The sequence below is a fragment of the Ranitomeya imitator genome, chromosome 1 (assembly GCF_032444005.1).
Source record: "Ranitomeya imitator isolate aRanImi1 chromosome 1, aRanImi1.pri, whole genome shotgun sequence".
NCBI classification, from domain to species: Eukaryota; Metazoa; Chordata; class Amphibia; order Anura; family Dendrobatidae; genus Ranitomeya; species Ranitomeya imitator.
Window position 1 is genome coordinate 862,389,301 of NC_091282.1, and position 27,187 is coordinate 862,416,487.

The 27,187-nt window shown below is 40.4% G+C and overlaps 1 protein-coding gene across 2 annotated transcripts in view; it reads right to left on the reverse strand.

The window, feature by feature from the left end:
* The window catches only part of LOC138658174 (uncharacterized), a 440,980-nt gene that overhangs the window by 401,335 nt on the left and 12,458 nt on the right, over positions 1-27,187 (reverse strand). For both annotated transcript variants that reach the window (XM_069745697.1, XM_069745698.1), the window contains exon 2: positions 11,087-11,214. In XM_069745697.1, coding sequence (XP_069601798.1) covers positions 11,087-11,195 — 109 coding nt within the window. In that variant the 5' untranslated portion in view covers positions 11,196-11,214. The remainder of the gene's footprint in view (positions 1-11,086; positions 11,215-27,187) is intronic.

Here is a 27,187-nt window from a genome sequence, read left to right on the forward strand (position 1 = left end):
CACCAGAAGTCTTCCTAGACCTGGATGTCCAACCAAACTGAGCAATCGTGGGAGAAGATCCTTTGTGAGAGAAGTAAAGAAAAACCCCAAGATCACTGTGGCTGAGCTCCAGAGATGCAGTAGGGAGATGGGAGAAAGTTCCATAAAGTCAACTATCACTGCACCCGTCTACCAGTCTGGCCTTTATGGCAGAGTGGCCCGATGGAAGCCTCTCCTCAATGCAAGACATATGAAAGCCCGCATAAAGTTTGCTAAAAAACACATGAAGGACTCTCGGACTATGAGAAATAAGATTCTCTGGTCTGACGGGACGAACATAGATCTTTTTGTTGATAATTCCAAGCGGTATATGTGGAGAAAACCAGGCACTACTCATCTCCTGCCCAATACAATCCCAACAGTGAAACATGGTGGTGGCAGCATCATGCTATGGGGGTGTTTTTCAGCTGCAGGGACAGGACGACTAGTTGTCATTGAAGGAAACATGAATGCAGCCAAGTACAGAAATATCCTGGATGAAAACCTCTTCCAGAGTGCTCTGAACCTCAGACTTGGCCGAAGGTTCACCTTCCAACAAGACAATGATCCTAAGCACACAGATAAAATATCAAAGGAGTGGCTTCAGAACAGCTCTGTGACCATTCTTGACTGACTCAGCAGGAGCACTGACCTAAACCAAATTGAGCATCTCTGGAGAAACCTGAAAATTGCCGTCCACCAACGTTCACCATTCAACCTGACGGAACTGGAGTGGATCTGCAAGGAAGAATGTCAGAGGATCCCCAAATCCAGGCGTGAAAAGCTTGTTGCATCATTCCCAAGAAGAATCATGGCTGTACTAGCTCAAAAGGGTGCTTCTACTCAATACTGAGCAAAGGGTTTGAATACTTATGACCATGTGATATTTCAGTTTTTCTTTCTAAATAAATTTGCAAAAATTACTACATTTCTGTTTATTTCAGTCAGGATGGGGTGCAGAGTCTACATTAATGAGAAAAAAATTAACTTTTTTGAATTTACCAAAAGGCTGCAATGAAACAAAGAGTGAAAAATTTAAAGGGGTATGAATACTTTCCGTGCCCACTGTAGGTGACTTTGTGCCCTAGAAATAAGCAGTAATAATCCCAGATCTGTTGCTTATGAGCCCAGTTTACATTACATTTAGCTTGAAGATCAGGAAACATTCCATGTGACATACAGTACAGACCAAAAGTTTGAACACACCTCATTTAAAGATTTTTCTGTATTTTCATGACTATGAACATTGTACATTCACACTGAAGGCATCAAAACTATGAATTAACACACGTGGAATTATATACTTAACAAAAAGTGTGAAACAACTAAAATTATGTCTTATATTCTAGGTTCTTCAAAGTAGCCAAAAATCTTTAAATGAGAAGTTATGTCCAGACTTTTGGTCTGTACTGTATTTATGGATACATTTTTGCTTTTCACAGTGTTGTTAATCTTTCTGCTTTTTTTCCTGTTACTTTGTATTTTTGTATGGGCTGCCATACAAGGACTTCCAACAAGTTAAAGTTATGTATGATTTCATGCTACAAAAACTTGTATTTTTTCTAGAGCGTATCATTATAACTCTTTTTAAGTGCACTGTGTAGATGACCATATTGATGTGATTTTCGCAATCCATACTGTTTAGAGTAGACTAATAAAAGTTTCCCTGGGTAAGCATTTCTTCTTTCTCATTTGGCCAACCTGGAATACATTGACGTGTGAGCGTATTGAGCATGGATCCTTTTTTTCTGTATGAATTTATTGATTTAAAGATTCTTCATTCAGTGATAGCAGCTGCTAATGATTTTGGACATAAAGGCAATTGATAAAGTGTTGACTTTACATCACTGTGTAACTCCTGCTCACAGGCCTTTATTCTCCTTCACAGTTTATTGGTTTAGAGAGATGTCTAATTTGATAGCAATGAAGTACATTACCAAAAGAGCAGGGTTTTGTGCATCAAAGCACTAGTTAACAGCTGAGCTTAGTAAATGTGAGCCGCTGTCATCTTTCCTCTTGATTTCCGGTTATAGGACAGTGAAACAGAGATGAACAGGTTTCTCAGGATAATGTTAACATTTATCACTTTTTTTTAATGTCCCCTTGTTACTTGGTAATTAGGCACCTGATTAGTCATCCCTCTGTCCTAGTGATAAATGTGTGGCTGAAAAACCTCTTTTGCTAAGTGCATCCTCATTCACTGTCACATCATTATTTATCACATGAAATCGGCAAGCACATCTCTTGCTACAGCTCCATTTTTTGCAGTGGTTAATTTTTTGGCTGTGGACGTTAAGGGGAAAGCGGTCATGGGTCAAACTTCAGGCGATATATTATATATACTAGATTGTGGCCCGATTCTAACGCATCGGGTATTCTAGAATATGCATGTCCTCGTAGTATATGGACAATGATGATTCCAGAATTCGCGGCAGACTGTGCCCGTCGCTGATTGGTCGAGGCAACCTTTATGACATCATCGTCGCCATGGCAACCATTATGACATCTACGTCGATACTGTGCCCGTCGCTGATTGGTCGAGGCGAATTCGCGGCAGACTGTGCCTGTCGCTGATTGGTCGAGGCAACCTTTATGACATCATCGTCGCCATGCTGTGCCCGTCGCTGATTGGTCGAGATATAATATTCAAGAAAAAAAAAGATGATATTGGGCATCGGAAAGAAAGATAGGAAGAAGTAAAGGAGGAAGGAGGGAAATGAGTAAAGAAGGAAAGGAAGGAATGAAAGAATAAAATGAAGGGAAGGAGGAAAGAAAGGAGGAAATGAAGAAAGAAATAAAAGAGAAAAGGAAAGAAAAGAAGGGGAAAAGGAAGGAAAAAGAAAGAATCGTAAGGAGAAAAAAGAATGGAAAAAGGAAGGAAGGAAGAAAGGAAGGAAGAGAGAAAGGTAACGGGAAAAGGAAATATAAGGAAAAAAGGAAGGAAGAAAGAAAGAAAAACAAACAAACAAAGGTAATGGGGAAAGGAAAGAAAAGAAGGGAAAAAGGAAGGAAGAAAGAAGAAAGAAGAAGGAGTAAGGCAAGAGAGGAAAGAAGTTAAAGTTCATCTGTCTATAGTGTTCCCTATGCTATAATAAGTGTTTTTTCTTTAATTTATACAATATGCTTTAAAATTATTATTTAAATTTTCATGTGTCTTAAAAAGCCCCTGACATATTTCAGTTTTCACTGTAAGGCACTAATCGGCAACTTACTTAACACACTGTGCTTTTGCTCTGTGTTTTTTTGTAGTGTTTTTACTTGTGTTTATGACAAGAAAAACCCACAATGGTCACAGAAATAACCTAAATCTGACAAAAGTAATAGTAAATAAAAATAATCTATGAAAATGAACAAATGAAAGTCAGGCATTACGGTACTTTTCAACCATTTTTCTACAGAATTTTTAATAAAATAAAACTCATGAAATAGGCCTGGACAGAAATGATGGTACCCTTAACTTAATATTTTGTTGCACAACCTGCTGAGGCAATCACTGCAATCAAACGAGTCCTGTAACTGTCAATGAGACTTCTGTATCTCTCAATAGGTATTTTGGCCCACTCATCAAGAGCAAACTGCTCCAGTTGTCTCTTGTTTGGAGGTTGCCTTTTCCAGGTGGCATGTTTCAGGTCTTTCCAAAAATGCTCAAAAGGATTTAGGTCAGGGCTCATAAAAAGCCTCTTCAGAATAGTCCAATATTTTCCTCTTAGCCATTCTCGGGTGTTTTAGCTGTGTGTTTTGGGTCATTATACTGTTACTGTTATACTGGGCAGCACATTTCTATCTAGAATCCCTTGATAGTCTTGAGATTTCATTGTACCCTGCACAGATTCTAGACACCCTGTGTCAGATGCAGCAAAGTAGCCCCATAACATAACAGAGCCTCCTCCATGTTTCCCAGTAGGGACAGTGTTCTTTTCTTGATATGCTTCATTTTTCCACCTATGAACATAGAGCTGATGTGCCTTGCAAAAAAGTAAATTTTTTGTCTCATCTGTCCATAGGACATTCTCCTAGAAGCTTTGTAGCTTGTCAACAAGTAGTTTGGCAAATTCCAGTCTGGGTTTTCTATGATTTTTTTTCAACAATGATGTCCTCCTTGGTTGTCTCCCATGAAGTCCACTTTGGCTCAGACAACGATAGATAGTGCGATCTGACACTGATGTTCCTTGAGCTTGAAGTTCACCTTTACTCTGTTTAGAAGTTTTTCTGGGCTCTTTTGTTACCATTCGTATTATGCATCTCTTTGATTTGTCATCAATTTTCCTCCTGCAGCCATGTCCAGGGAAATTGGTTACAGTTCCATGGATCTTAAATTTCTGAATAATATGTGCAACTGCAGTCACAGGAACATCAAACTTCTTGGAGATGGTCTTATATATTTTACCTTTAACAAGGTTGTCTATAATTTTATTCTAATCTCCTGAGACAACTCTTTCCTTTGCTTCCATTGGTCCATGTTGAGTGTGATACACAGGATGTCACCAAACAGCACAGTGAGTATATGTAGCCCTACATACATGCCCACTCACTGATTCCAAGATTTTAGACACCTGTGATGCTAATTAGTGGACACACCATGATTTAACATGTCCCTTTTGTCACATTATTTTCAGGGGTGCCATCATTTCTGTTCAGGCTTATTTCATGAGTTTTATTTTTTTTTATTCTGTGGAAGCATGGTTGAAAAGCAATGTTTGACTTTCATTTGCTAATTTTCATAGATTTTTAATTTATTATTATTTTTGTCATATTCAAGTTATTTCTGTGACCATTGTGGGTTTTTCTGTCATTAAATGAGGGGTACCAACAATTTTGACCACGTGTGTACATGGCTGCAATATCACAGCCAGTGTCTGGCAATGGGATTCAGATGATTAATTCCCTTTAAATGCAGCTGCCAAACATTGGCTGTAAGTCAATAGAGAAATACATAAGGCAATATGACATTACATTTTTTAATGGTGTATTTTGGGGGATTTGAGTCTTATTTTCAAAGGCCAACATATTTCCTATAAGGGTTCACTCACATCCACGTATAAATCAGGCGAGTGCAATGCGAGAAAAAAACCCCATTGCATTCTGACCAATATTATTAAATGAGTCAGTGTTCATCTGAGATTTTTTTTCTCAGCTTGGATCGGACTGAGAAAGAAATTGCAGCATGCTGCGATTGCTTGCGACTCGAGAATCAGATCAGATTCACCTATGTGAATTTGCCTGGGTGTGAGAAAAAAAATCGCATGGAGCATGGACCATGTGTGTGCCATCCAATTTTTACCCACATATCTCAAAGGAAACTTGACATTTCATCAGTCAAGTACATTCACAGCTGGAACCATCAGAAAAGAATAGATAAATAGAAATATGTCAGTAAGATACATAAGTAGTGCTGACCATGTAACATAGTAACATAGTTAGTAAGGCCGAAAAAAGACATTTGTCCATCCAGTTCAGCCTATATTCCATCATAATAAATCCCCAGATCTACGTCCTTCTACAGAACCTAATAATTGTATGATACAATATTGTTCTGCTCCAGGAAGACATCCAGGCCTCTCTTGAACCCCTCGACTGAGTTTGCCATCACCACCTCCTCAGGCAAGCAATTCCAGATTCTCACTGCCCTAACAGTAAAGAATCCTCTTCTATGTTGGTGGAAAAACCTTCTCTCCTCCAGACGCAAAGAATGCCCCCTTGTGCCCGTCACCTTCCTTGGTATAAACAGATCCTCAGCGAGATATTTGTATTGTCCCCTTATATACTTATACATGGTTATTAGATCGCCCCTCAGTCGTCTTTTTTCTAGACTAAATAATCATAATTTTGTTAATCTATCTGGGTATTGTAGTTCTCCCATCCCCTTTATTAATTTTGTTGCCCTCCTTTGTACTCTCTCTAGTTCCATTATATCCTTCCTGAGCACCGGTGCCCAAAACTGGACACAGTACTCCATGTGCGGTCTAACTAGGGATTTGTACAGAGGCAGTATAATGCTCTCATCATGTGTATCCAGACCTCTTTTAATGCACCCCATGATCCTGTTTGCCTTGGCAGCTGCTGCCTGGCACTGGCTGCTCCAGGTAAGTTTATCATTAACTAGGATCCCCAAGTCCTTCTCCCTGTCAGATTTACCCAGTGGTTTCCCATTCAGTGTGTAATGGTGACATTGATTCCTTCTTCCCATGTGTATAACCTTACATTTATCATTGTTAAACCTCATCTGCCACCTTTCAGCCCAAGTTTCCAACTTATCCAGATCCATCTGTAGCAGAATACTATCTTCTCTTGCATTAACTGCTTTACATAGTTTTGTATCATCTGCAAATATCGATATTTTACTGTGTAAACCTTCTACCAGATCATTAATGAATATGTTGAAGAGAACAGGTCCCAATACTGACCCCTGCGGTACCCCACTGGTCACAGCGACCCAGTTAGAGACTATACCATTTATAACCACCTTCTGCTTTCTATCACTAAGCCAGTTACTAACCCATTTACACACATTTTCCCCCAGACCAAGCATTCTCATTTTGTGTACCAACCTCTTGTGCGGCACGGTATAAAACGCTGTGGAAAAATCGAGATATACCACGTCCAATGACTCACCGTGGTCCAGCCTATAGCTTACCTCTTCATAAAAACTGATTAGATTGGTTTGACAGGAGCGATTTCTCATAAACCCATGCTGATATGGAGTTAAACAGTTATTCTCATTGAGATAATCCAGAATAACATCCCTCAGAAACCCTTCAAATATTTTACTAACAATAGAGGTTAGACTTACTGGCCTATAATTTCCAGGTTCACTTTTAGAGCCCTTTTTGAATATTGGCACCACATTTGCTATGCGCCAATCCTGCGGAACAGACCCTGTCGTTATAGAGTCCCTAAAAATAAGAAATAATGGTTTATCTATTACATTACTTAGTTCTCTTAGTACTCGTGGGTGTATGCCATCCGGACCCAGAGATTTATCTATTTTAATCTTATTTAGCCGGTTTCGCACCTCTTCTTGGGTTAGATTGGTGACCCTTAATATAGGGTTTTCATTGTTTCTTGGGATTTCACCTAGCATTTCATTTTCCACCGTGAATACCGTGGAGAAGAAGGTGTTTAATATGTTAGCTTTTTCCTCGTCATCTACAACCATTCTTTCCTCACTATTTTTTAAGGGGCCTACATTTTCAGTTTTTATTCTATTACTATTGATATAGTTGAAGAACAGTTTGGGATTAGTTTTACTCTCCTTAGCAATGTGCTTCTCTGTTTCCTTTTTGGCAGCTTTAATTAGTTTTTTAGATAAAGTATTTTTCTCCCTATAGTTTTTTAGAGCTTCAATGGTGCCATCCTGCTTTAGTAGTGCAAATGCTTTCTTTTTACTGTTAATTGCCTGTAGTGTAGTTTTCTCTACTTGTATTTAGTTAATAAATAGCGATGAGCGAGTGTACTCGTTGCTCGGGTTTTCCCAGGCACGCTGGGGTGAGCTCCGAGTATTTATTTGTTTCATCTGATGCAGAGTCATCGGACGCTAATTTGAGTGCATCAGATGGATCACTTGAAAATAACACATGGGAAAATAGAAAAAGATTTCATAAGCCGGCAAAAAACGGAAGAGACGGAGTGGAAGAAAACACAAGAAACACACCGAGAAAGTCCACCAGGCACAAGGGGAAACAGAAAAAATAACTGAGTGTAATGTGATTAATATCTCCTCACAAGAGCTAAATAATGACCATCTAAGTGTTCTTTCTTTGGGACTGAATTTTGTTCCAGACACTGATTTTGACTTATTTATGACTATTTTGGATGTGAACAAATTTGTTCGCAACCTGACTATAAAAAAGCATTTTGCAAAAAAGGAGGAAGAGAAAGTTTCAATGCTGGAGGAACATGGGGGAAATGAATACGAAAATTTGGATTTCAAGGAACAATTGGCGCTTGTGTGTTTACAGGATTTATCCACACAGGGTGCGGTGGGGGACATGCAGGATAATCAGTCTGTTTTTTTCAACACTAAAAATCCTTACTTCTACCATATACAATCAAGGGTTGAGTGTATGGATAAATTTCAAGAAATGATAGAAAAGGATTTAAAACTGTTGAAAGATGGCAAAATCAATCAAATTGGTAAAAAGAAATGTAACAATCTTTCTTACAGACAAAGAAAAGCCCTTAAGGAATTAATAGAAATGAAAAATATTATAATTAAAAAAAGTGATAAAGGGGGCATGATAGTAGTCATGAATATGGGGGACTACAGAGATAAGATGTTGGAATTATTATCTGATGATAAAACGTATGGGAAATTAAGAGGAAACCCCACGAAAAAATACAATGAGATTTTTGCTATTGTGAATGAGGGGTTAAGTCTTGGTGTTCTCAGTAAAAAGCAGGCTGATTACTTGTATGTCCCTTATCCTAGACTGCCAGTACTGTACGGACTGCCAAAGGTGCACAAGGGGGAGGGTTTGCCAGATATGAGACCTATAGTATCGGGAATTGGCTCAATGAATGAGCATTTGTGTGAGTGGGTGGATTCCATCTTACAGCCGATTGTAGCAAAATTGCCAGGCTACATAAAAGACTCTAGGGAAGTTTTGAAAACTTTTTCTAACAAAATATGGCAAAGCAACTTCTCATGGTTGTGTTGCGATGTCATTTCGCTATACACGTGCATACCGCACACTTTGGCAATGGAAGCTTTACAATTCCACCTAGAGAATGACAGCTCATGCACACAGGATCTCATTAATTTTGTTTTGCAGGTAACCTTCTTTCTTTTGAAGCACAATATTTTTTCTTTTGAAAGCGTACTATATGAACAGAAAATGGGCGTTCCTATGGGGGCTAATTATTCCCCTTCGTTGGCAAATCTAACGATCGCATACTGGGAACGAAAATATATTTACAGTGTGAATAATCCCTATGTGGAGGCCATTGTCTGGTATGGTAGATACATAGATGACACCTCATTATTTGGGGGGGGGGGTGATGTGTCTACCGTACCAGACTTCATGGAATATATCAACACTAATGTCTATGGAATCAAATTTACCCACAGATGGGACGCCAGTCATATTTCATTTTTGGATTTAGATCTGGCAGGGGTAACCAATCAGGTTATTGCTAGTAAGACTCATGTCAAACCCCTAAGTGGGAACACTATCTTGCACGCCAGGAGCAGCCACCCGGAACACACTATAAAAGCTATCCCAGTGGGAGAATATACGAGACTCAAAAGAAATTGCAGAGGGGATACAAGCAAAGACAGAGAATATCAGCAGCTGGGGGCTAAATTAAAGAAACGAGAGTATCCTAGCTGGACTCTGGAGAGAGCCCGCAAAATAGTAGAGGGTAAATCTAGGGAAAGTCTTTTGAGCTCTGACACAGGCAATAGAGAGAATAAAGAGAAGGAGAAAAAGAAACCATATATTTGTTTTCAGTACAGTACCCAGTTCCATGAGATCAAAAATATTATTCTTAAAAGATTACCCATTTTGCAGGAGGATGATATGCTCTCCGAAATCTTGCAAGATGGTTTAAACATAGTGTCGAGGAGAACGCCAACGATTGGCAGTGCACTATCCCCTAGTCTGTCTGTTCTTCAGCCAAAAACAAAGACCTGGCTAGAATGCAGAGGTTTTTTCAAATGTGGCGTTACCGCTTGCAGTACCTGTCGATATGCCGTTACAAAAAATATGTTCCAAAATAGGGAGGGTTTGAAATCCTATTACATCAAAGAATTTATTAATTGTCACACCAGTAATGTGGTATACAAAATCGATTGTATTTCCTGTAATGTTTCCTATATAGGATGTACCACCAGAAAATTAAAAGTGAGGATATCAGAGCACATAAGGGATGTAGAAGGTACAAGTGCGGGAAATAGAAATATGTCAGCAGTTGCGTGACATTTTGTGACACATCATGGTGGGAACATGTCTAATATGAGGATTCAGGGCATTGAACAGGTTAAAATGTCTTAGCGGGGAGGGAATGCCAAAAGACGGCTTCTCACTAGAGAAGCCTTTTGGATATACAACCTGCAAACAAGATATCCATTGGGTCTCAATCGCAAAAATGAAATTATGCACCACTATTGTTGAAATATTTATCAATTGCATTAGTATAGTTTGATTTTATTGTTACTTTTAGATTTTACATGTTCACTCACCCAGATGCAATCGCTTGTTATTTGTGAAAGGAGGCACTCTTTGGTTCAGGACCTGCGGCTCCGATCAGATGACCTGAGCCGCCACCAGGATTGGTCCTAGAGCATTACAAAAGAAGGGCTGTGTCCCTCATGTGATTATGCATTGATTAAGACTGGTTCGGTCGAAACGCGTCGCATGTTTCTTTACACCTGGGCATTCGCATACACGCAAGGATGGATTGAATTGCAAAGATTTTATATACCAATAAAGTATTTTGTTTTATGGAGCTGGAACGCCTTTCTTCATTTGATCCGAGTATTTATGACTGCCCGGAGATTTAGTTTTCATCTCGGCAGCTGAATGATTTACAGCTACTAGCCAGGCTGAGTACATGTGGGGGTTGTCGGGTTGCTAGGGAATCCCCACATCTAATCAAGCAATCAATCTTGCCTTGCGCAGACGTGTACTGCGGAGGACAGAGAATGAACTTCAATCCAATATTGCGGCCAGCATGCAGCCAGCGGGTAAGGAAAGGGTGAATCAAACACCTGAAAACTCCGCCCATATGACCGAAAACCGGTCCTGCCAAATTCAGGTGACAGGTTCCCTTTAACAATGTAATAGGTAAAAGAAGCGTTATGATTTCTTTGTTTGTTTTTTCATATGTAAAAATCACTGATGGTAAAAAATGACAGTGACCAAGCACGGATGAAACTCAGATCAAAAAGACTGGTGACACTTGGATTGTTTATTTGGCATTCATGAAATATCATAGACTTATGAATAAGGTCTTAATGAGAGAAAAAGTGACATCTCGTGTAGTGTATAGATATTTAACTTGACAAATAAAATAAAAACATGCCTTATTCATTCTTCAAATCACATATTTAGCCTTTGCTACTACTTACTTTTACAAGTCTCTGCATGTGCAGTAATCCAGTTTGATTGTGAAGGATCTGTTGATTCTAGAAGAATTGTACTCCCACTTTCATGAAATTTACTTGCATATTTACCCATATTAATAAATTTTCAAATTCTAAAAAAAAAAAAATAGTTACATGAAATATTATATGCCATAATGATTCACTTCTCACTGTACAAAAACAGATTCCAAAGAAATAAATATTAAAGTTTACTATATTGTCCATATAGTGATTGACATAGAGTTATAAGTGATACATTTTATTTCTCTATGGTATCATTTCAATTTCCATATATGTTAAAAAAAAAAAAACATGTAACTTAAGAATGGATTCACATTCGCAATGAAATTGTCATTGTTTGGGTCATCACAATGCACACTGTTGTGAATTCTGCTCTTGGGTTCCCTCTGGTGGTTGTGGGTGGGAATGCAGTTGTCTCTGACTCGCAGTCCTGGCCAGGTGTATCGGATGATTACAATTCTGACTGGGATATTTAGGTGTGCAGGATCATTTAGCCCTTGCCAGTTGTCAATGTTCCTTGTGAAGTGTTGGATCACTTTCTGGCTTCTCCTGCTTGCTGCCAAATTCAGCAAAGATAAGTGTTTGGTTTTTGTATCTGTGGCACACTGCTGTGTGCTTGTTTCAGTTTTATTCCTGCTCTGATTGTAGGATTCACTGGAGTTGCAGATTTACGCTCCTACATCTTTTAGTTAGATGTAGGAAGTTTTTGTATATTCTGCTGTGGATGTTTTGAAGGGTTTTAATACTGACCGCACAGAACTCTGTCCTATCCTGTCCTATCTAGCTAGAGTGGCCTCCTGTGCTAAATCCTGTTTTTCTGCCTGTGTATGTTTTTTCCTCTCCGACTCACCGCCAATATTTGTGGGGGGCTGTCTATCCTTTGGGGATTTTATCTGAGGCAAGATAGTATTCCAATTTCCATCTTTAGGGGTATTTAGTCCTCTGGCTGTGACGAGGTGTCTAGGTGTGTTAGGTACACTCCACGGCTACTTCTAGTTGCGTGGTTAAGTTCAGGATTGCGGTCAGTATAGAGGTCACCTTCTCCAGTGAAAGTTCTCATGCAGCTCCAAGGTCACCGAATCATAACAGCACACATATCGTTATTTATAGCTATTAACTAGAATTAATCTTCTACTCATGGTTGCAATTGTCATGATGCTCTATTTAGCAGAGTCTTTATACATATTAGTATAAGTTGCCTTAGACCCTTTAGTCTAATAGTAAAAATCGCTTTTGTTTTTTCTTATGCATTTATAATAAAAATTCAATTTTGCATTGTTATATCTGTAAACAGTTTCTAATTGTTTCTGATAGGACATAATTATTGGACACATTTGTGAATGGAATATCTGTTGTGTGAAAATTGACTTAAAGAACACTAAAAAATGGCACTCAAAAAATACAAACTATCCCAACAATTTCTCTCTTCATTTCTCTCTCATTGATTTTATTTGGTCTTATATTAACCCCTTTCTGCCATTAGACGTACTATTCCGTCCATGTGGGGTGGGCTTTAATTCCCACGGACGGAATAGTACGTCATAGGCGATCGGCCGCGCTCACGGGGGGAGCGCGGCCGATCGCGGCCGGGTGTCAGCTGCTTATCGCAGCTGACATCCGGCACTATGTGCCAGGAGCGGTCACGGACCGCCACCGGCACATCAACCCCCGGCACACCGCGATCAAACATGATTGCGATGTGCCGGCGGTGCAGGGAAGCATCGCGCAGGGAGGGGGCTCCCTGCGGGCTTCCCTGAGACCCCCGCAGCAACGCGATGTGATCGCGTTGCTCCGGGGGTCTCCTACCTTCCTCCCTGCAGAAAGTCCCGGATCCAAGATGGCCGCGGATCCGGGTCCTGCAGGGAGGGAGGTGGCTTCACAGAGCCTGCTCAGAGCAGGCACTGTGAAGCCTGCACTGCTCTCAGACAGATCGGTGATCTGTCAGAGTGCTGTGCAAACTGGCAGATCACCGATCTGTATTGTCCCCCCTGGGACAAAGTAAAAAAGTTAAAAAAAAATTTTACAAGTGTGTAAAAAAAAAAAAAAAAAAAAATCCTAAATAATGAAAAAAAAAAAAAATATTATTCCCATAAATACATTTCTTTATCTAAATAAAAAAAACAAACAATAAAAGTACACATATTTAGTATTGCCGCGTCCGTAATGACCCGACCTATAAAACTGTCCCACTAGTTAACCCCTTCAGTAAACACCGTAAGAAAAAAAACAAAAACGAGACAAAAAACAATGCTTTATTATCATACCGCTGAACAAAAAGTGGAATAACACGCGATCAAAAAGACGGATATAAATAACCATGGTACCGCTGAAAGCGTCATCTTGTCCCGCAAAAAACGAGCTGCCATGCAGCAACATCAGCAAAAAAATAAAAAAGTTATAGTCCTCAGAATAAAGCGATGCAAAAATAATTATTTTTTCTATAAAATAGTTTTTATCGTATAAAAGCGCCAAAACATTAAAAAAATGATATAAATGAGGTGTCGCTGTAATTGTACTGACCCGAAGAATAAAACTGCTTTAACAATTTTACCAAAAGCGGAACGGTATAAACGCCTCCCCCAAAAGAAATTCATGAATAGCTGGTTTTTGGTAATTCTGCCTCACAAAAATCGGAATAAAAAGCGATCAAAAAATGTCACGTGCCCGAAAATGTTACCAATAAAAACGTCAACTCGTTCCGCAAAAAACAAGACCTCACATGATTCTGTGGACTAAAATATGGAAAAATTATAGCTCTCAAAATGTGGTAACGCAAAAAATATTATTTGCAATAAAAAGCGTCTTTCAGTGTGTGACGGCTGCCAATCATAAAAATCCGCTAAAAAACCCACTATAAAAGTAAATCAAACCCCCCTTCATCACCCCTTTAGTTAGGGAAAAATAAAAAAAAATTAAAAAAATGTATTTATTTCCATTTTCCCATTAGGGTTAGGGCTAGGGTTAGGGCTAGGGTTAGGGCTAGGGTTAGGGCTAGGGTTAGGGCTAGGGCTAGGGTTAGGGCTAGGGTTAGGGCTAGGGTTAGGGCTAGGGCTAGGGTTAGGGCTAGGGTTAGGGCTAGGGTTAAGGCTAGGGTTAGGGCTAGGGTTAAGGCTACAGTTAGGGTTAAGGCTACAGTTAGGGCTGGGGCTAAAGTTAGGGTTAGGGTTTGGATTACATTTGCGGTTGGGAATAGGGTTGGGATTAGGGTTAGGGGTGCGTCTGGGTTAGAGGTGTGGTTAGGGTTACCGTTGGAATTAGGTGTATCAAAAAACTTGCCACTCAATAATGCTTGTAGAAAATAAAGTCATTTATTTTGCATCAGGACAAACAGATCAGCTGTAGCTCGTATCTTGCTAAACGTTTTCGGTCCTTTGTGGACCTTCCTCAGAGCAAGTTTATCTGGAGCGTAGGATCTGGACATATACCCAGATGCATGAGTATGCTGACACTATATGTAGAGGCAAATTTCAGAGGCACTAATGGAGACCGTAACTGAGCAGATAAAGCTGCTTGGGCATACGATGTGCCCACACTGTGCACGTTCTATTGCCTGGAGCGCTGGTGGCGTGCTGAGACGCTGAGGGAGTAACATAGTAACATAGTTAGTAAGGCCGAAAAAAGACATTTGTCCATCCAGTTCAGCCTATATTCCATCATAATAAATCCCCAGATCTACGTCCTTCTACAGAACCTAATTGTATGATACAATATTGTTCTGCTCCAGGAAGACATCCAGGCCTCTCTTGAACCCCTCGACTGAGTTCGCCATCACCACCTCCTCAGGCAAGCAATTCCAGATTCTCACTGCCCTAACAGTAAAGAATCCTCTTCTATGTTGGTGGAAAAACCTTCTCTCCTCCAGACGCAAAGAATGCCCCCTTGTGCCCATCACCTTCCTTGGTATAAACAGATCCTCAGCGAGATATTTGTATTGTCCCCTTATATACTTATACATGGTTATTAGATCGCCCCTCAGTCGTCTTTTTTCTAGACTAAATAATCCTAATTTCGCTAATCTATCTGGGTATTGTAGTTCTCCCATCCCCTTTATTAATTTTGTTGCCCTCCTTTGTACTCTCTCTAGTTCCATTATATCCTTCCTGAGCACCGGTGACCAAAACTGGACACAGTACTCCATGTGCGGTCTAACTAGGGATTTGTACAGAGGCAGTATAATGCTCTCATCATGTGTATCCAGACCTCTTTTAATGCACCCCATGATCCTGCTTGTCTTGGCAGCTGCTGCCTGGCACTGGCTGCTCCAGGTAAGTTTATCATTAACTAGGATCCCCAAGTCCTTCTCCCTGTCAGATTTACCCAGTGGTTTCCCATTCAGTGTGTAATGGTGATATTGATTCCTTCTTCCCATGTGTATAACCTTACATTTATCATTGTTAAACCTCATCTGCCACCTTTCAGCCCAAGTTTCCAACTTATCCAGATCCATCTGTAGCAGAATACTATCTTCTCTTGTATTAAGAGTCACGCTCACCGTTGGAATTAGGGTTAGGGGTGTGTTTGGATTAGGGTTTCAGTTATAATTTGGGGGTTTCCACTGTTTAGACACATCAGGGGCTCTCCAAACGCGACATGGCGTCCGATCTCAATTCCAGCCAATTCTGCGTTGAAAAAGTAAAACAGTGCTCCTTCCCTTCCGAGCTCTCTCATGTGTCCAAACAGGAGTTTACCCCAACATGTGGGTATCAGCGTACTCAGGACAAATTGGACAACAACTTTTGCGGTCCAATTTCTCCTGTTACCCTTGGGAAAATACAAAACTGGGGGCTAAAAAATAATTTTTGTGGGAATAAAAAAGATTTTTTATTTTCACGGCTCGGAGTTATAAACTGTAGTGAAACACTTGGGGGCTCAAAGTTCTCACAACACATCTAGATAAGTTCGTGGGGGGGTCTAGTTTCCAATATGGGGTCACTTGTGGGGGGTTTCTACTGTTTAGGTACATTAGGGGCTCTGCAAACGCAATGTGACGCCTGCAGACCATTCCATCTAAGTCTGCATTCCAAATGGCGCTCCTTCCCTTCCGAGCCCTCCCATGCGCCCAAACGGTGGATCCCCCCACATATGGGGCATCAGCGCACTCAGGACAAATTGGACAACAACTTTTGGGGTCCAATTTCTCCTGTTACCCTCGAGAAAATACAAAACTGGGGGCTAAAAAATAATTTTCGGGGGAATTTTTTTTTTTTTCACGGCTCTGCGTTAGAAACTGTAGTGAAACACTTGGGGGCTCAAAGTTCTCACAACACATCTAGATAAGTTCCTTGGGGTTTCTAGTTTCCAATATGGGGTCACTTGTGGGGGGTTTCTACTGTTTAGGTACATTAGGGGCTCTGCAAACGCAATGTGACGCCTGCAGACCATTCCATCTAAGTCTTTATTCCAAATGGCGCTCCTTCCCTTCCGAGCCCTCCCATGTGCCCAAACGGTGGTTCCCCCTTACATATGGGGTATCAGCGCAGTCAGGACAAATTGCACAACAACTTTTGGGGTCCAATTTCTCCTGTTACTCTTGGGAAAATACAAAACTGGGGACTAAAAAATAATTTTTGTGGGAAAGAATTTATGTTTTATTTTTACGGCTCTGCATTATAAACTTCTGTGAAGCTCTTGGTGGGTCAAAGTGCTCATCACACATCTAGATAAGTTCCTTAGGGGGTCTACTTTCCAAAATGGTGTCACTTGTGGGGGGTTTCAATGTTTAGGCACATCAGTGGCTCTCCAAACGCAACATGGCGTCTCATCTCAATTCCTGTGAATTTTGCATTGAAAAGTCAAACGGCGCTCCTTCCCTTCCGAGCTCTCCCATGCCCCCAAACAGTGGTTTAACCCCACATATAGGGTATCAGCGTATTCAGGACAAATTGTACAACAACTTTTTGGTTACAATTTCTTCTCTTACCATTGGGAAAATAAAAAATTGGGGGCGAAAAGATAATTTTTGTGAAAAAAAAATGATTTTTTATTTTTACGGTTCTGCATTATAAACTTCTGTGAAGCACTTGGTGGGTCAAAGTGCTCACCACACCTCTAGATAAGTTCCTTAGGGGGTCTACTTTCCAAAATGGTGTCACTTGTGGGGGGTTTCAATGTTTAGGCACATCAGTGGCTCTTCAAACGCAACATGGCATCCCATCTCAATTCCTGTCAATTTTGCATTGAAAGGTCAAACGGCGCTCCTTCGCTTCCGAGCTCTCCCATGCGCCCAAACAGTGGTTTACCCCCACATATGGGGTATCAGCGTACTCAGGACAAATTGTGCAACAACTTTTTGGTTCCAATATCTTCTCTTACCATTGGGAAAATAAAAAATTGGGGGCGAAAAGATAATTTTTGTGAAAAAAAATGATTTTTTATTTTTACGGTTCTGCATTATAAACTTCTGTGAAGCACTTGGTGGGTCAAAGTGCTCACCACACCTCTAGATAAGTTCCTTAGGGGGTCTACTTTCCAAAATGGTGTCACTTGTTGGGGGTTTCAATGTTTAGGCACATCAGGGGCTCTCCAAACGCAACATGGCGTCCCATCTCAATTCTAGTCAATTTTGCATTAAGAAGTCAAATGGCGCTCCTTCGCTTCCAAGATCTGTCATGCGCCCAAACAGTGGTTTATCTCCACTTATGGGGTATTGGCGTACTCAGGACAAATTGTACAACAAGGTTTGGGGTCCATTTTCTCCTGTAACCCTTGGTAAAATAAAACAAATTGGAGCTGAAGTAAATTTTTTGTGAAAAAAAGTTAAATGTTAATTTTTATTTAAACATTCCAAAAATTCCTGTGAAATACCTGAAGGGTTAATAAACTTCCTGAATGTGGTTTTGAGAACCTTGAGGGGTGCAGTTTTTAGAATGGTGTCACACTTGGGTATTTTCTATCATATAGACCCCTCAAAATGACTTCAAATGAGATGTGGTCCCTAAAATAAAATGGTGTTGTAAAAATGAGAAATTGCTGGTCAATTTTTAACTCTTATAACTCCCTAACAAAAAAAAATTTTGGTTCCAAAATTGTGCTGATGTAAAGTAGACATGTGGGAAATGTTAATTATTAAGTATTTTGTGTGACATATCTCTGTGATTTAATTGCATAAAAATTCAAAGTTGGAAAACTGCGAAATGTTCAAAATTTTCGCCATATTTCCATTTTTTTCACAAATAAACGCAGGTAATATCAAAGAAATTTTACCAGTATCATGAAGTACAATATGTCACGAGAAAACAGTGTCAGAATCACCGGGATCCGTTGAAGTGTTCCAGAGTTATAACCTCAAAAAGGGACAGTGGTCAGAATTGTAAAAATTGGCCCGGTCCATAACATGCAAACCACCCTTGGGGGAAAAGGGGTTAAAATTAAATTGAGATTTTTTTTTTCCACTCAATGAGTCAGGAGGTAAGCCATGTTTCCCTTTACTTCTGTCTGGCTGTATGCCAACTGACTGCAGCAGAAGTTTCCTGCCTCTGACCTATATGCAGTACAGTAAGGGTATGTGCACACGTCAGGATTTCTTGCAGAAATTTTCTGAAGAAAGCCGGAAATTTTCTGCAAGAAATCCGCATTTTTTTTCCGCGTTTTTTTTGTGTTTTTTTCGCTTTTTTTTTTTTTTAGCATTTTGCAAGAGAAATTAGCTTGCAGAATGCTAAAGTTTTCCAAGCGATCTGTAGCATCGCTTGGAAAACTAACTGACAGGTTGGTCACACTTGTCAAACATAGTGTTTGACAAGTGTGACCAACTTTTTACTATAGATGCTGCCTATGCAGCATCAATCGTAAAAGATAGAATGTTTAAAAATAATCAAAAAAATAAAAAAAATGGTTATACTTACCCGCAAACAGCCGATCTCCTCAGCGGCGTCCCTTCCTATAGAGTGTGTGTGTGCAGGACCTTCGATGACGTCGCGGTCACGTGAGCGGTCACGCGACCAATCACAAGATGGCGACGTCATCGCAGGTCCTTCATACAGAGCATCTATAGGAATGGAAGCGGCAGCATGCATCGATGAGAGGCGGGAAGACTCCGGGGCCATCAGAGGGTGAGTATATGACTATTTTTTATTTTAATTCTTTTTTTTACCAATTATATGGTGCCCAGTCCGTGGAGGAGAGTCTCCTCCACCCTGGGTACCAACCGCACATAATCTGCTTACTTCCCGCATGGTGTGCACAGCCCCATACGGAAAGTAAGCAGATCAATGCATTCCTAGGTGTGCGGAATCCCTGCAATTCCGCAAATTTAATGAACATGTTGCTTTTTTTTCCGCAATGCGATTTTTTCGCGGAAAAAAATGCAACATTTGCACTAGAAATGCGGAATACACTGTAAATAATAGGAGGCATATGTAAGCGTTTTTTTCACGTTTTTATCACATTTTTATAGCGAAAAAACACGAAAAAAACGCGAAAAATACTGAACGTGTGCACATGGCCTAATACTAAAGATTGTTAAGCCCCACTCCCTTGGTTAATCAGCAGGAGATTGTCTCCTATATTCTCTGTTGGGTTCTTATTTAATTTAAAGATTTACTTTTAGTGATTCTTTCAACCTTCTGCAGTGTACCTCTTCAATTCCTCCCAGCTTCCTGCTTGCTAGGGAGTGTTGTACTCCTGATGATTGACAGTTCCAGCTGAAGTGTGACTAATCAGATGGCCCAAATTTTGAGCTCATCGATTAGTCAGCTTTGCAGCATCGAAGGGAAACAGGGACTCTGACGCTGGTCAGAGCCAGTAATCCAGGCAATGTTTAGAGAGGTGCTTGCAACCTGTGTAGTAAACAGTTTGCAGCCACATGTTCTGTGCCTAGGAAACCCTGTAAAGTGGTGGGTAAACTTGGTGATGAGCTGTTAACTATAAAATGAAAAATCCCTCCCTTGTTCTTCAGCCATTTTGCAATTTTACCAATTTCATAAGAGGAGACAACCCCTTTAACCCTTTTACCCCCAAGGGTGGTTTGCACGTTAATGACCGGGCCAATTTTTACAATTCTGACCACTGTCCTTTTTGAGGTTATAACTCTGGAACGCTTCAACGGATCCTGGTGATTCTGACACTGTTTTCTCATGACATATTGCACTTCATGATAGTGGTAAAATTTCTTTGATATTACCTGCGTTTATTTGTGAAAAAATGGAAATTTGGCGAAAATATTGAAAATTTCGCAATTTTCCAAATTTTAATTTTTATGTAATTAAATCACAGAGATATGTCACACAAAATACTTAATAAGTAACATTTACCACATGTCTACTTTACATCAGCACAATTTTGGAACCAAAATTTTTTTTTGTTAGGGTGTTATAAGGGTTAAAATTTGATCAGCAATTTTTCATTTTTACAACACCATTTTTTAGGGACCACATCTTATTTGAAATCATTTTGAGGGGCCTATATGATAGAAAATAACCATGTGTGACACCATTCTAAAAACTGCACCCCACAAGGTGCTCAAAACCACATTCAAGAAGTTTATTAACCCTTCAGGTGTTTCACAGGAATTTTTGGAATGTTTAAATAAAAAATAACATTTAACTTTTTTTCACAAACAATTTATTTCAGCTCCAATTTGTTTTATTTTACCAAGGGTTACAGGAGAAAATGGACCCCAAATGTTGTTGCACAATTTGTCCTGAGTACAACGATACCCCATATGTTGGGGTAAACCACTGTTTGGGCGCATGACAGAGCTTGGAAGCGAAGGAGCGCCATTTGACTTTTCAATGCAAAATTGACAGGAATTGAGATGGGACGCCATGTTGCGTTTGGAGAGCCACTGATGTGCCTAAACATTGAAATCCCCCACAAGTGACACCATTTTGGAAAGTAGACCCCCTAAGGAACTTATCTAGAGGTGTGGTGAGCACTTTGACCCACCAAGTGCTTCACAGAAGTTTATAATGCAGAACCGTAAAAATAAAAAAATCATATTTTTTCACAAAAATTATCTTTTTGCCCCCAATTTTTAATTTTCCCAAGGGTATAAGAAGAAATTGGACCCCAATTGTTGTTGTTCACTTTGTCCTGAGTACGCTGATACCCCATATGTGGGGGTAAACCACTGTTTGGGTGCATGGGAGAGCTCGGAAGGGAAGGAGCGCCGTTTGACTTTTCAATGCAAAATTGACAGGAATTGAGATGGGACGCCATGTTGCATTTGGAGAGCCACTGATGTGCCTAAACATTGAAACCCCTAACAAGTGACACCATTTTGGAAAGTAGACCCCCTATGGAACTTATCTAGAGGTGTAGTGAGCACTTTGACCCACCAAGGGCTTCACAAAAGTTTATAATGCAGAGCCGTAAAAATAAAACAAAAATTTTTTCCCCAAAAAATTATTTTTTAGCCCGCAGTTTTGTATTTTCCCAAGGGTAACAGGAGAAATTGGACCCCAAAAGTTGTTGTCCAATTTGTCCTGAGTACGCTGATACCCCATATGTGGGGGGGCAACCACCGTTTGGGCGCATGGCAGAGCTCGGAAGGGAAGGAGCACCGTTTGGAATGCAGACTTCGATGGATTGGTCTGCAGGCATCACGCTGCATTTGCAGAGCCCCTGATGCAGCTTAACAGTAGAAACCCCCCACAAGTGACCCAATATTGGAAACTAAACCCCCCAAGGAACTTATCTAGATGTGTTGTGAGAACTTTGAACCCCCAAGTGTTTCACTACAGTTTATAACGCAGAGCCGTGAAAATAAAAAATCTTTTTTTCCCACAAAAATTATTTTTTAGCCCCCAGTTTTGTATTTTCCCAAGGGTAACAGGAGAAATTGGACCCCAAAAGTTGTTGTCCAATTTGTCCTGAGTACGCTGATACCCCATACTTTGGGGTAAACCCCTGTTTGGGCACACAGAAGAACTCGGAAGGGAAGAAGCACTGTTTTACTTTTTTAATGCAGAATTGGCTGGAATTGAGATCGGATGTCATGTCGCGTTTGGAGAGCCCCTGATGTACCTGAACAGTGGAAACCCCCCAATTACAACTGAAACCCTAATCCAAACACACCCCTAACCCTAATCCCAATGGTAACCCTAACCCAGACACACCTCTAACCCTAATCCCAACCCTATTCCCAACCGTAAATGTAATCCAAACCCTAACCCTAACTTTAGCCCCAACCCTAACTGTAGCCTTAACCCGAGCCCCAACCCTAACCCTAGCCCTAACCCTAGCCCTAACCCTAGCCCTAACCCTAGCAATAACCCTAACCCTAGCCCCAACCCTAACCCTAACCCTAGCCCCAACTGTTGTGAATTCTGTGGCAGAGTTCACTCCTGTGGTCACAAGTGGTACTTCGGCTGATTCTCTCTGGGAGCTTCCGTTTGTGGAGGAAAGTGGTACTGCAGCTTCTGAGTTTCCTCCCTCAGGTGATCTGGTGAGGTCGTTAGCTGCTTCTCTACTTAACTCCACCTGATGCTTTGATCCATGCTTCCTGTCAATGTTCCAGTGTTGGACTTGTGTTTCTCTGGATCATTCCTGTGGCCTGCTGCTCTGCATAGCTAAGTGCTTCTTTGCTATTTGTTGCTATTTTTTCTGTCCAGCTTGTCTATTTGTTTTGGAAGCTCTGGGACGCAAAGGGTGTACCTCCGTGCCGTTAGTTCAGTACGGAGGGTCTTTTTGCCCCCTTTGCATGGTTTTCTTTAGGGTTTTGTGTAGACCGCAAAGTTATCTTTCCTATCCTCGTTCTGTCTAGAATATCGGGCCTCACTTTGCTGAATCTATTTCATCCCTACGTTTGTCTTTTCATCTTACTCACAGTCATTATATGTGGGGGGCTGCCTTTTCCTTTGGGGTATTTCTCTGAGGCAAGGTAGGCTTATTTTTCTATCTTCAGGCTAGTTAGTTTCTCAGGCTGTGCCGAGTTGCATAGGGAGCGTTAGGCGCAATCCACAGCTGCCTCTAGTTGTGTTTTGAGAGGATCAGGAATTGCGGTCTACAGAGTTTCCACGTCTCAGAGCTCGTTCTATTATTTTGGGTTATTGTCAAATCACTGTATGTGCTCTGATCGCTATGTACATTGTGTTACTGAATTGCCTATCATAACACCCAACCCTAGCCCTAACCCTAATGGGAAAATGGAAATAAATACATTTTTTTTATTTTTTTATTTTTCCCTAACTAGGGGGTGATGAAGGGGGTTTGATTTACTTTTATAGCGGGTTATTTAGCGGATTTTTATGATTGGCAGCCATCACACACTGAAAGACGCTTTTTATTGCAAAAAATATTTTTGGTGTTACCACATTTTGAGAGCTATAATTTTTCCATATTTGGGTCCACAGAGTCATGTGAGGTCTTGTTTTTTGCGGGACGAGTTGACGTTTTAATTGGTAACATTTTCGGGCATGTGACGTTTTTTGATTGCTTTTTATTCCAATTTTTGTGAGGCAGAATGATCAAAAAACAGCTATTCATTAATTTCTTTTGGGGGAGGCGTTTATACTGTTCCGCGTTTGGTAAAATTGATAAAGCAGTTTTATTCTTCGGGTCAGTACGATTACAGCGATATCTCATTTATATTTTTTTTATGTTTTGGCGCTTTTATACGATAAAAACTATTTTATAGAAAAAATAATTATTTTGGCATCGCTTTATTCTCAGGAATATAACTTTTTTATTTTTTGCTGATGATGCTGTATGGCGGCTCGTTTTTTGTTGGACAAGATGATGTTTTCAGCGGTACCATGGTTATTTATATCTGTCTTTGATTGCGTGTTATTCCACTTTTTGTTTGGCGTTATGATAATAAAGCGTTGTTTTTTGCCTCGTTTTTTTTTTCTTACGGTGTTTACTGAAGGGGTTAACTAGTGGGGCAGTTTTATAGGTTAGGTCGTTACGGACGCAGCGATACTAAATATGTGTACTTTTATTGTTTGTTTTTTTAATTTAGATAAAGAAATGTATTTATGGGAACAATATTTTTTTTTTCTTTATTTAGGAATTTTTTTTTTTTTTTACACATGTGGAAAAATTTTTTAAAACTTTTTTACTTTGTCCCAGGGGGGGACATCACAGATCGCTGATCTGACAGTTTGCACAGCACTCTGTCAGATAAGCGATCTGACTTACAGCGCTGCAGGCTTACCAAGCGCCTGCTCTGAGCAGGCACTTGGTAAGCCACGTCCCTCCCTGCAGGACCCGGATGCCGTGGCCATTTTGGATCCGGGCCTGCAGCGAGGAAGGAGGTAGGAGACCCTCGGAGCAACGTGATCACATCGCGTTGCTGCGGGGGTCTCAGGGAAGCCCGCAGGGAGCCCCCTCCCTGCGCGATGCTTCCCTATACCGCCGGCACACCGCGATCATGTTTGATCGCGGTGTGCCGGCGGTTAATGTGCCGGGGGCAATCCATGACCGCTCCTGGCACATAGTGCCGGATGCCAGCTGCGATTTGCAGCTGACACCCGGCCGCGATCGGCTGTGCTCCCCCCGAGAGCGCGGCCGATCGCGTATGACGTACTATCCTGTCGGTGGTCATACGGGCCCACCCCACCTCGACGGGATAGTACGTCATATGTCAGAAAGGGGTTAAAATAAGAGCATGTGCTTTCCATTCCTGCTTTGAAAAAATGTCTTGTGGTAAGGAAACAGATGTAAGCCAGGGTACTGCACAGTCTGTCCACTGTTATTCAGTCTCATGCTGTGATGTATTACATAATTGATGTAGAAAATTGTTGATACGCATGACATGTGCCGGTTTGAACTTTCTTCATTGATTTATTTTGAGTAAAGAAAACTGCCTTTTTGAACTGCATTTTTTTAAGCATTGTGTGAAAGCATTTTCGCATTTTCTTTAGAATGGAGATATATGAGTATATTTAAATATTGCTATAAAGTAATGTTAATATATATTATAAGTTTGTCTGTATGCATGCATAACCAAATAATAGGTCTATTAATACCAAGATATTTAGGCATAGTGCCCTTCCACTTTGTCTATGTATTAATAATATTGAAAAGGCAGTGAAAATAAAATTCTTTAAATCTTGAAAAAGTCTACTTTGCAAGTAGGAGCAGGGGTCCATTGTTGCTTTGTAGGGCTGGGGTACGTGGGTCTCCCAACTCGAATTCAACAGCCTCATATTCATAAACGAGGCTGTTGAGTTTGTGTTGGGAGACCCGTGGTCAATCTATGCATTGCAGTCTGTGCTTAGATGTCCATGGTTGTCCGCAAAAGCCCTTAGGTTTCCTCTGAAACCCAGAAACAGTAATATGAATTTTGGCCTTGTATGTAAGTGCCTCAGTAAACTAGACTAGATGCAAGGACTAATGTGGATGATGGCAACTTTTGTTGGCAATATCAAAAAAGGAAGTATAAGTAGTATAATCATGATAACATTTGTCATCATTCTTATTTGGGGAAAGGACTGTGTTTCTATTACAGCCTTGATTTTTTTTTGGTAGAATAACCCTACCTTCAATCCTCATTCAGCCTCCATGAGATTTAGGTCAGAAGCTAAGAAATCTAATGAGTCTATAGTTTAGCAATAGCTTAAGTGTGATTGTGCACCTATCCCAATGTTTTTCATCGGAGCTTAAAACAGTATGGATTAGAAAAACATAATACGCAATGTTAGTAGTGCCTGCTCTTATTTTCCTAAAAGGATATTTGTTTCTTACAAATGTTTGCGTTTTTTCTATCATTTTGTTTTTGGTAACTATAAGTCTTTTTCAAAACACAAAAAACCTATTCACAAGAGAAATAACACTGAATCTGAGCGACTAGTTAAATCACTAAAGTTGAAATTAATTAGGTTTAGAGGATTCTACGGTCTGTTTCTATTTGGAATCGAAGCAGCACTGTATATTACTGATGCCCCTAAGTAACAAGAGGATGATAAAATACAGATATTCACACTCCTCATCATTGAAACTGCAACAACATGGAAAAATCACGGCATTATGTGAATCACAAGCTCTACAGACAAGTTAATGAAATTCAAATGAAGAAAAATGGGAACAAAAATTTTCAACACATCTCAATTTATTCAGTAACGAGTTTGAACACTATGCTTTGAAATTCACGTAAATCAGATGGTAAAACTGGAGAGATAAAAAAGCGCAAATAGGCTCTTATCTCATAGCCAAGTGGTATCAAATATTTTAGGTATGCTCATCTGATAGGGTTGTGACAGTCACCACTCCTAATAGAAGCATGTAAAGGATGCTTCAGGCCACCAATGAGAATATGATGTAATGAATGGGGAATATGGTGGTTCAGAATCCGCGCTGCCTAATGTTCAAAGGTATAATCAAACACAAAGGTGAAGCATGAATGCAATATATTGTCAACGCGTTTTCATCTTTTCAAACCTCTTCATCAGGACCAAACCACAAACATCATTGTGGTTTTGTCATGATGAAGAGGTTTAAAATCTTGAAACCTGTTGACACAATATACCACATTCACGCCTCACCTTTGTGTGATCGTACCCTTTAAACTTGGGCAGCATTCCTGTTGTGAATTCTGTGGCTGAATTCACTCCTGTGGTCACAAGTGGTACTGCAGCTTCTGAGCTTCCTCCCTCAGGTGTTCTGGTGAGCTCGTTAACTGCTTCATTACTTAACTCCGCCTGATGCTGCTATCCTTGCTCCTTGTCAATGTTTCAGTGTTGGATCTGAGCTTTTCCTGATTGTTCCTGTGACCTGCTGCTCTGTATAGCTAAGTGCTTTTTGCTTTTTTGTTGCTTTTTTTCTGTCCAGCTTGTCTTTTGTTTTGCTGGAAGCTCTGAGACGCAATGGGTGTACCGCCGTGCCGTTAGTTCGGCACGGTGGGGGTTTTTTTGCCCCCTTTGCGTGGTTTTGCTTTAGGGTTTTTTGTAGACTGCAAAGTTCGCTTTACTGTCCTCGCTCTGTCCTAGAATATCGGGCCCCACTTTGCTGAATCTATTTCATCCCTACGTTTTGTCTTTTCATCTTACTCACAGTCATTATATGTGGGGGGCTGCCTTTTCCTTTGGGGAATTTCTCTGGGGCAAGTCAGGCCTATTTTTCTATCTTCAGGCTAGCTAGTTTCTTAGGCTGTGCCGAGTTGCCTAGGTAGTTGTTAGGCGCAATCCA